Genomic DNA, 8,899 nt, shown 5'->3' on the forward strand with positions numbered 1-8,899 from the left:
GAGTTTCCAATTTCATAATTACATGTCAGTAAATTTAATCTCGCCAAATCTTATCGTGGAAAAGAAACGCCTTATAACACGACACAAGATGAAGAAGATCGCGTGAGAAGCGACTAGAAACGCGATCGAAAGGATCGAGCAGCGACGGCCGGCGTGAAATTCACAGTGCGCGTCGCTCAGGCGTGTTCCCTTCGGCCTGTTCGTTGGATATTTTCGTCTCTTTACGAGGATACGCGAGACGCGGATGTATTTTTGCCATCGGCGTGTGTTTTGCCCCCCGTCACCATCCGCGATATCGTCCATTTCACTCCCCGTGACGAAGCAGCGTCCTAAATGTCCAGCGGATGCACTCGTTTCCGACGCGTTTCTCCCCACGACTCAAAATCGCCGCCTAGTGGCGACGCGTCTTTCGAACCTCGCGCGTTCGATCGATGAATTTATAGCGGAACAAGAATGGAGCAACGTTATTTACGACTGTGAGACGAAATGGAAACGAGTTGGAGGAGAAAAAAGATGAGATTCAAAGGATGAACTGTGAATCTCTTGCCGCTTTTAGTCGACCAAGCGTGAATGCTTGACATTTTGTACGAGATTTGTAAAATTAGCAATTGCGTTAATGTTAGTAATAATTGAATTAATTGTGAAATAAATTATGTTCTTTGAATATATTTTGAAATAATTAAATTCCGAATATCCACCTCTGTTACGTTCTATTTAGACGCCGACGAGAAGGTAACATCAACTGACGTTTAATGCAACTGGCATAAGCTCCACTTTCGGCTAACCTTCCATGTGCGGGAATACTGGCAAGGGAGAGGATTAAAGTTGTTTGAAAGTAAATTAACAATACAAAATGATTTATTGAAATCTTACTCGATTTCGATATTGACAATTGACTGACGGATATGAAATTCTTCGGTTGACAAAATGATGATTCTTCGGTTGACAAGTGATGATTCTTCAATAGACAAAATGATAACTGACTCTTCGATAGACAAAACGATAACTGACTCTTCGATAGACAACGATAAGTAACTCTTCGATAGATAAATAAATAATTAGATAGACAGATAAATAATTAATCTATAATATTCGATAACCAAACGGTAAATATTCTTATACTGACTTCTCTGAGTCGCTACATTTTTATCCGTCGGAGATGAAAAAACGTCGAGGTCTTTCTTTTGAAGATGTTTGGGGAAATCCCCAACGTTTGTTCAACTGCCGACTTTGTTTGCAATTTAAATTGTTTTAATATCGTTATAAAAACATAATATAAAAACATAGTTAGATGAGTTTTCGCAAGATATAGCTTTTAGAGGATTTAACTGCTTTTCACTTTAAATACTGTAAACACTGTTTCGAATAAACGTTTTAAATTACCTCGGTTTAAGAAAATTTATCAATTTTACTTTCACGCTACGGATCGTGCGGGTCGCGGGACGTGACATCCTCAAACAATAAAAATCTATCGAATGATGAAGTGCATGCTGGAAAATAACGTTTCAAAACGAAAATGAAAGAGGAAATAAAAATTGTCAGGAATAATACTGAACTAGGTATCACGATGATGAAATGATCGAGAAGGGAGGACGTCGTTAAGGATCGTCGGATACATCGAACGGGAGAATTTCACGGATGATCGAAGGGGTGGTAACGATCTGACTGGCTGGTGTAATTAAACGCTTAATTGAACCAACGCTGGCTGGCCAATTGGCTAATATCAAACACCTGCTACTTGCTCGCTCGATCTGATGATCGAAAGTAATTACAAACGGGAGAGGGAAGTTGTTTTTCCTTTTCTGCTTGTATCTTTTTCCTTATATGCCCTGCCTATATTTGCCCTGCCAAGATAATTGGCACGTGAGACTCGTGCTATAAAATTTTCGGATGGATAAACGATGCTTATACACATGTCCAAATTATGCATAAAAGTACCAGAATTCGAAATTCTTCTTTTCAACGATTACGTATGTAAAATTTACACTCTGCTGCATTCTTTGAATTAATTTTTGAATCAACTATGTCTCTTTGCTTTAAAGAAGTTTCTTACTCTTGTAGTCTATTTCGTACGAAAGACTCTATCGTTGATATACACGATACATCGTTTCAATTTATGCTACGACTTTTGTTAAAAGATTCTACCGTTTATTTTCAAAAATGAACTATTTTTTTATTATGGAAGTACGTAATCCGACATGGTCTAGCTGCCATAATTAAAGTGTCGTTATTTTACTGTAACAAGCAATACACACATACAATATTTTATCAAAGATGTCCCAAATTCCAAAGACTAATATTAGGATGACAAAAGAAAAATTTAAGTCGTATCGTTAAGTCATTGAACAATTAATAAATTTCTATTTCAAACAGTTCCACTTTTCCGGATTGTATCCCTTTCCCAAACCAGGTAGTAAATCGGTGATATTAATTGAACGATTTCTCCAAAATCGACGAAGAATTTAAATGAAAAGTCGTGGAAGTGCCGTTGAGGCGAGGACGATTGTCGCTTCCGTTCGAGTATCGTCTGTGAAAAGGGTTAAGCAGGCCGTTTAGAAACGTCCAATTATCCCCTGGCGTGGTTCGTCGGCTGAGCGTTTCCACGAGCCCGTTAGCCTAGCCTTAACAAGTCGCCGAGGTAATCTCGTTGCGTGCAATAGCGTGTCGTGTTTGCGGAACGTGAAAACGTGCGAAACCGCCTTAATTAACTCGATTAAGACGTTAAGGAGCTCCCCCTCTTTTCCCCGTCTGATTCACCAACGCCAAACCGTTCGCAGTTTCATCCCTTCCCTTCGTATCTCTCTTTCTCGCGCGTTAAATACATCATGCGTTATAACGGCGAATTCATACGATCCGTAAAAATATTCAGGAAACGCGATAAACCCTCCCATATAACGGCAGTTATGAATATTAAACTAATTGCAAACTATTGTCAGAGCTATCAATTTACTAAATCTTCCTTTTTTTTACGAATATTTTTATTATTGTGGATGTACATGACTGGGATATCATTTAAAGGATTGGAATTTTCTTATTCGCATACGACTATTTATATTTAGAAATGCATTTTGTCTAGGATTTAGCGAAATAGGAATCTCCAAAAATAGGAGAAAAATTTCTCAGCCTCTGTACTTAAAAATGCAGCACGTGATCCTCGCATTGTACAGGCGACCATTACACTTTAAACCTACAATGCAAGCATTTGTAATTTTTATGGTTTACAAAACCGTTTCATTTATCGCGAATAACAGATACATTTCATTACCTAGTACTAACTAACTAATGTATCAAATTATTACCTACAAGTAAAACGTGTAATTGTTGTGTCGTAAAAGTAAAAATAAAAGTCATAAAAGTTTCACAAAAGCATGTAATAGTGAAATATCCTGTCTTAAAGTTAAGTAGCAATTTCATAATGGATCTCGTCGTGATCTTTGCAAATTATTTTTATCTTTCTTTTCCATATAAAAATGAGCTGTTATCGCGATTTAAAAGAAACGTGTAGAAAAGAAGCAAAGGGGTGACCTGGTGTTCGCCAGGAATCATTAGGGGTAATTAAGAGCCGTGAATGGAGGCGATGCGTTGATAGATAAGCGTGATTGAGGGTGATACACGCGAGGATTACCACGCGGCTCGTTGATTCTTATTCAACGATCGTTCCTCGCCGACGAATCGTCGGGATCTCCGTCGTCAGAGTTTTGCGCCGTTTCGCGGGACTCTAAGTAGCCGCGTATGTAATCTAATTGAATTAAATATCGCGTCAAGTCGGTCTGGATGAGTCATTCGACGTGCAAACGTGATCGTTTATTCTTTCAGGATGATCGAGACGCTACGCTGTTTAAGAATTATCTGTCTGATTGCGCCAATAGCTGTGTTCGGTCAGAGGGACGTATAATGCCTTGTTTAACGAGAAATTCTTAATTATCATCGGCGCGATAATTACGAATTTTTCAGTGGAGAAACTCACTTCCCTTTCGAACGAGGAAACTCGATTGCTCGGATGTGCCAATTCGAAAAATTTGAGATGCGACGTGTAGTTGCGCTTAAATCTTTCCAATTTTCACGTCAAATATTTTTTATGAGATTATACTTACAGCCTAAGCATTTTCAAATTAGGGGTTGAAATAATGCTTTTATATGGAACTAGCTGTGACGATGGAATATTTTTCTAATTTGCAGTATAGAGAGTATACCGATTCGCATAATTTTATTGTGTTTTCGTTTGGTCAAGTTTCTGTCAAAAAGACAGGAGAATGATTCTAAAAACTTGGTATCAATTGGAAATCTGCAAACTAAGTATATTATACCGAGAGGCTTTGCTGATACAATGGAACTTTGAAATTATCATTCACATAGCTATAACTTCGATAATTGACATTCCATGACACAAAGATATGAGTGAATAATTGAAGTTTTATGGACGTACGTTTACACAATGTAGAGTGATTGATGTCTCAATTAGTTTACGCGTCAACAATCGGTATATTACTCCTGAGTAAATACTCGTCATTAACAATTGCTTTCTCTCATTAAACTTCGCTCCCAATCAACTCCCGCGACATTCTTGCTTTTGGCATCTAAAGACGTATTCATTGAACGAAAATTAATTATAATGCAACATTGAAATTTATACATGTATACAAAAGAATTGCAAAACCATCTTTATAATTCTTTCGACATTATCATACAATTGCAACTTAGCCATTTCTAGCTACCCTCGTTACTTATCATTCAATTTCTCGACCATCAATCATCCCCAAAACTTTCTTTCTCACTATCACCCTAGTCATTCACACTACCCTAACGTGCATTTTGCTTTCCGAAAATCGATCATCCTTCAACTTCCTTCCCTATTGAACCACAAATTCAAAGGAGACCTATCTTCACTTCAATTTACCCTCAAAAATCAACCCTATCAATTTTCCTTCTTTGACTTTCTTCTTCTCATAAGTATACATCTTTATCTCACAATAAAACTCTGAAAGAACCTGTTACATTTAGAGCCTATTTTCAACTCTTGATTTTAAGAAACGCAAGAGTTCATAACTTTTTTATAACCGACAAATATATATATATACATGTTTCCTAATAGACTTAAAATTCACAGCCAAGTTTTAATAACACGATATTTCCAGCGTTATTATGGGTCCCTACTGTGTACAGTAACAAACTTAACACGCCCACAGACGGACCTTTTGAACTATATATTTCGTTATTGACGAGCTCGCGATATTTTATACAAGAGTTTTAATTCATATTTCTCAAACATTTTCGCACACCTCTATCCTTCTCCGTTTTCCCGCCGAACACCTGTTTTACTTTGTAGTAAATTTCATATTTTGCGCCCTGTACGTATTACGATCGATGACAGCCAAAGTCATGCATACGTTGAACTGTCGTGTACGTGGAACACTCGTCGTAAAAGTGTTAAATTCAATATGAAGACCTTAGGTCTTACATCTACGGCTTATTCACTGTCCCGTAAAAAGCGACATCAATATTAACGATAATATGGAGACTTACGGATGAGGCGGTGGAGCATGGAAAGCTGCGGCGGCGGCAGCGGCGGCGGCAGCCGCGTGATGTTCCCATGCGGCGGCAGCCGCCGCGGCCGGATGATGCGGAGGCGGCGGTCCATGGTGCGGATGAAACGGCGGTGGCGGCGGATGCGGATGCGGATGGAATGCCGCATGGAACGCCGAATGAGGGTGATGCGGGGGCGGCGGCGGCGGTAACAGGGAGAACGCCTCCTGATGATAGGCGACCTCCTTTTCCGGCATTTTGTTCTCGCTGCTCTCGAGGCTCGAGTGCCGCGCCACAGAGGGTGCCTTCGCTGCCTGCTCGTCCAGGATCAGGGAAGATCGTCCTGTCTGACACCCCGTGCCCGACGATGCGAACCACCCTCGATCCACGATTGCATAGTCCGTCGATCCTCAACAAACCTTTTCGCTCTTCGATCTCGATAATGACTCTCTTCCTTTACTTGTCTTTCCGGTTAATAAATTGATTATTTGATTTTAAAAAGATTCAAATGGTTCCTGATGGTAAACTGATTTCATGTTATTTCATGTCGTTCGATGAGGATGAGGTGGGTTAGGTGGCACAGAGCCTTCCGTCGGCTGTCGTCCGACGTCTTCGTGGGAAATGGTTTTATTAATCCTTGGAAATTATTGCTTTTGTATTTGTTTCATACGGATCTGTTCCTTTAAACGACGGATCAGTGGATAATTGCGTATTTTCAAATCAAGACGATCTATGGCGTTCCCAGAATCGTCAGGACCAAGAAGAGTCTTTTCCAGTTTGTTCGAGGTAACAGAACGCTTATTATCTCGAGGAAGATTCTATCCGTCACGATGATCATCGGGCAGACTATTGCACTCGAAAGATCCAACAGTGTGATTAATCAGTTGCCAAGAGTCAATAATAACCGAAAGCGCGGAGGAAGCTCTGAAACTCCATCACCGGATTATCCAACGTCCGTGCCAAAATCACGGTCACCGTGGAACAGTCCGTTCGCGTCACACCATGACGAACAACACCACGCTGTACAGATTGTTCCACTAATCGTCACACGGTCTTTCACCCCGAAACATGGAAACAACAATAACAACAACCACTACCAAACGATTCTTCTACCTATAGGAAAATATGTCCTTGCAAGTAGAAGGAATCCAAGTTTCTTTGCGAGACGCGCAAGAGAGATGATCACGCGGTACACGAATCCGAAGGTTCGCGGAAAAGCCAGTGGCAAGTCCCGGGGGTTAGACGAGAGTCCCAAAAATCCGCGGGCCGAGGCGTGTGTGCGGGCTGTCACGGTGCTCGTGCTTTGGCGGGTATGGCGGTACTGAGGCTCCACCACCACCACCACCACCACCGTTACCACCACCATCACGCTTCGCCACCACCACCAACAGCAGCGGCAGCACGAGCAGCGACGGACGAACGGTGGTGGACTCTTAGCTGAACGAAGACGTTCTACGAGGGAAAATTCAAAGTTAGAATGAGAGAGAAGATAGGACGTACGCCCCTGGCCGCGTTGGACGAGCGATACGAGCAAGATGGAACGAGACGGCGGAGTCCACAAATACGGGGGAGGGAGACGAAGGGGTCGAGTAGATCCACGGAACGAGAATGGTGGGAAGAATCTCGTGGAGAAAGAGAAACGGGGGAAGGAGTTAGTGGGGACGAAGGTCGAAGGAAGAAGGCCCGCGATGTCGACGGACGGAGGAGGACGGAGAACGCGTGTCAGCTCGACAACTCAACTAGCACCAGCCGTCCCTGACTCCCACCTCGGGGCTCTTTCTCCGCTCCAGCCTCCCGTACCCTTCGACCGCGAAGGCGTACGAGGCGGAGATCCAAGGGGAAGGGAGAGAGTGCGTGGGTGACACGCGGGGGAACACGAAACTATTCCAGAGGGAGAGACTATCCATCAGAGCACGGATAGAAGGGCCCGTGCCCACGGTGATGGCTACGATTAGCGGGGTCCGTGTCCTCTGCGTTCAGTGACGGAAGGGGTTTTCGAAGGATGAGTCCTTCTTTTTCTCTTTTAGCGGGTAAATACAAGTCTCCTGGGTGGATTTACAAGTGGCGTGGGGTTAATTTGAGTTAAGAAGGATTAATTACGGTAAAAGCGGTTGGTTTCCGAGGGTTGATTAGAAGCAATGAAAAGGGGTTGCTGAATGAATTTTGGAACGAGAGAAACAAGAAGATGGTACAAGAAGAACAAAGAAGTAGGTGAGGTTAATTGAAGTTGAAGCGATTGGTTTCTGAGGATTGATTAAGGGGATGAGAAGAAGCGCTGGATAAATTTTGGGGTGGAATGAGATCGTTTAAGAAGCTTCGAAGAGAGATACGAATATACACTATGTAATATACGCTATTATACACTATCTTTTAATATTGATTATTGTAGAATCCGAATGTGTTCTATCAATGCAATGATCTAGATACTAGGTACTACTAATATCGAAGGACTATACATGTCTTATCCATTTTTATGGTCTCCACTTCAAGTTACAGTCACACGATCGAGAGCTACTTTTATTACTCATTAATATGTCAACAAAATTCAATTTACAATTTGATATGCAATCAATTAAATTGCACACGTATCTTCACGAGAGCAATGTTTAGTTGCTCTGCAATGTTTAATTGCTCTCGTGAAGATACGTATGGAATTTAATTGATTGCATAGCAAATTGTAAATTGAATTTTGTTGCTTCATAATACACTTTCTCGTAATTTAACGCAACACAAATTGATGTTTGCTATAGAAAGGAAGTTTCCATGCGTAAGATGCCCGATTGTTACACATGTGCTTTGCAACGAGTCCGAGGAAACACGAAACCGACGCAGCGGAAAATGCGAGGAAAGACAGGACACACACCGTTGACAGTAGGCAGTTTAGGTTCCAAAGAATTCGTGTCGTCGACTAGTCACATTTCTCCACGCTTTTCGGATTCACGCGCTGGAAAAGATAGTTTCCAGGGTAGGAAAAATATTTAGCTGGCTGTTCCTGTGAAACTTCTTGCCTACCGGAAGCTAAACACTCGATGACCATTTGTGTTTGTTGTCCTAGAGAAAGTTCAACATTTTTGCACATGTTTTTAGTTTCATTTGTTTTAATAGTAACATAATACAAATCTTCTCCAACTGTTATACTTGTACGACAATTGCGAATAACAATTTAATTTAGTACCACTGCCTCGCTGTATTTTCAAAGTAACTACAAACCCAAGAAAATAGAATTCAGTGATCTCAAAGCTGAATCATTCAAACCATCCCCGATGTATCGCACCAACACCAAAATACTCAAACATAATTTTATTCGACTAACTACCTCAAGGACCCACAGTACCACTTGAATTACTCTTTCCTAGGTCACCCTCATCCCTTCCAT

The 8,899-nt window shown here is 41.3% G+C and overlaps 1 protein-coding gene across 1 annotated transcript in view; it reads right to left on the minus strand.

The window, feature by feature from the left end:
• The window catches only part of LOC132909686 (transcriptional activator cubitus interruptus-like), a 146,982-nt gene extending 139,998 nt beyond the window's left edge, over positions 1-6,984 (minus strand). The window contains exon 1 of the mRNA XM_060964638.1: positions 5,524-6,984. Coding sequence (XP_060820621.1) covers positions 5,524-5,780 — 257 coding nt within the window. The 5' untranslated portion in view covers positions 5,781-6,984. The remainder of the gene's footprint in view (positions 1-5,523) is intronic.
• Positions 6,985-8,899: the final 1,915 nt, after the last annotated feature.

This window comes from Bombus pascuorum, chromosome 8 (assembly GCF_905332965.1).
Source record: "Bombus pascuorum chromosome 8, iyBomPasc1.1, whole genome shotgun sequence".
In the NCBI taxonomy this organism is placed as follows: Eukaryota; Metazoa; Arthropoda; class Insecta; order Hymenoptera; family Apidae; genus Bombus; species Bombus pascuorum.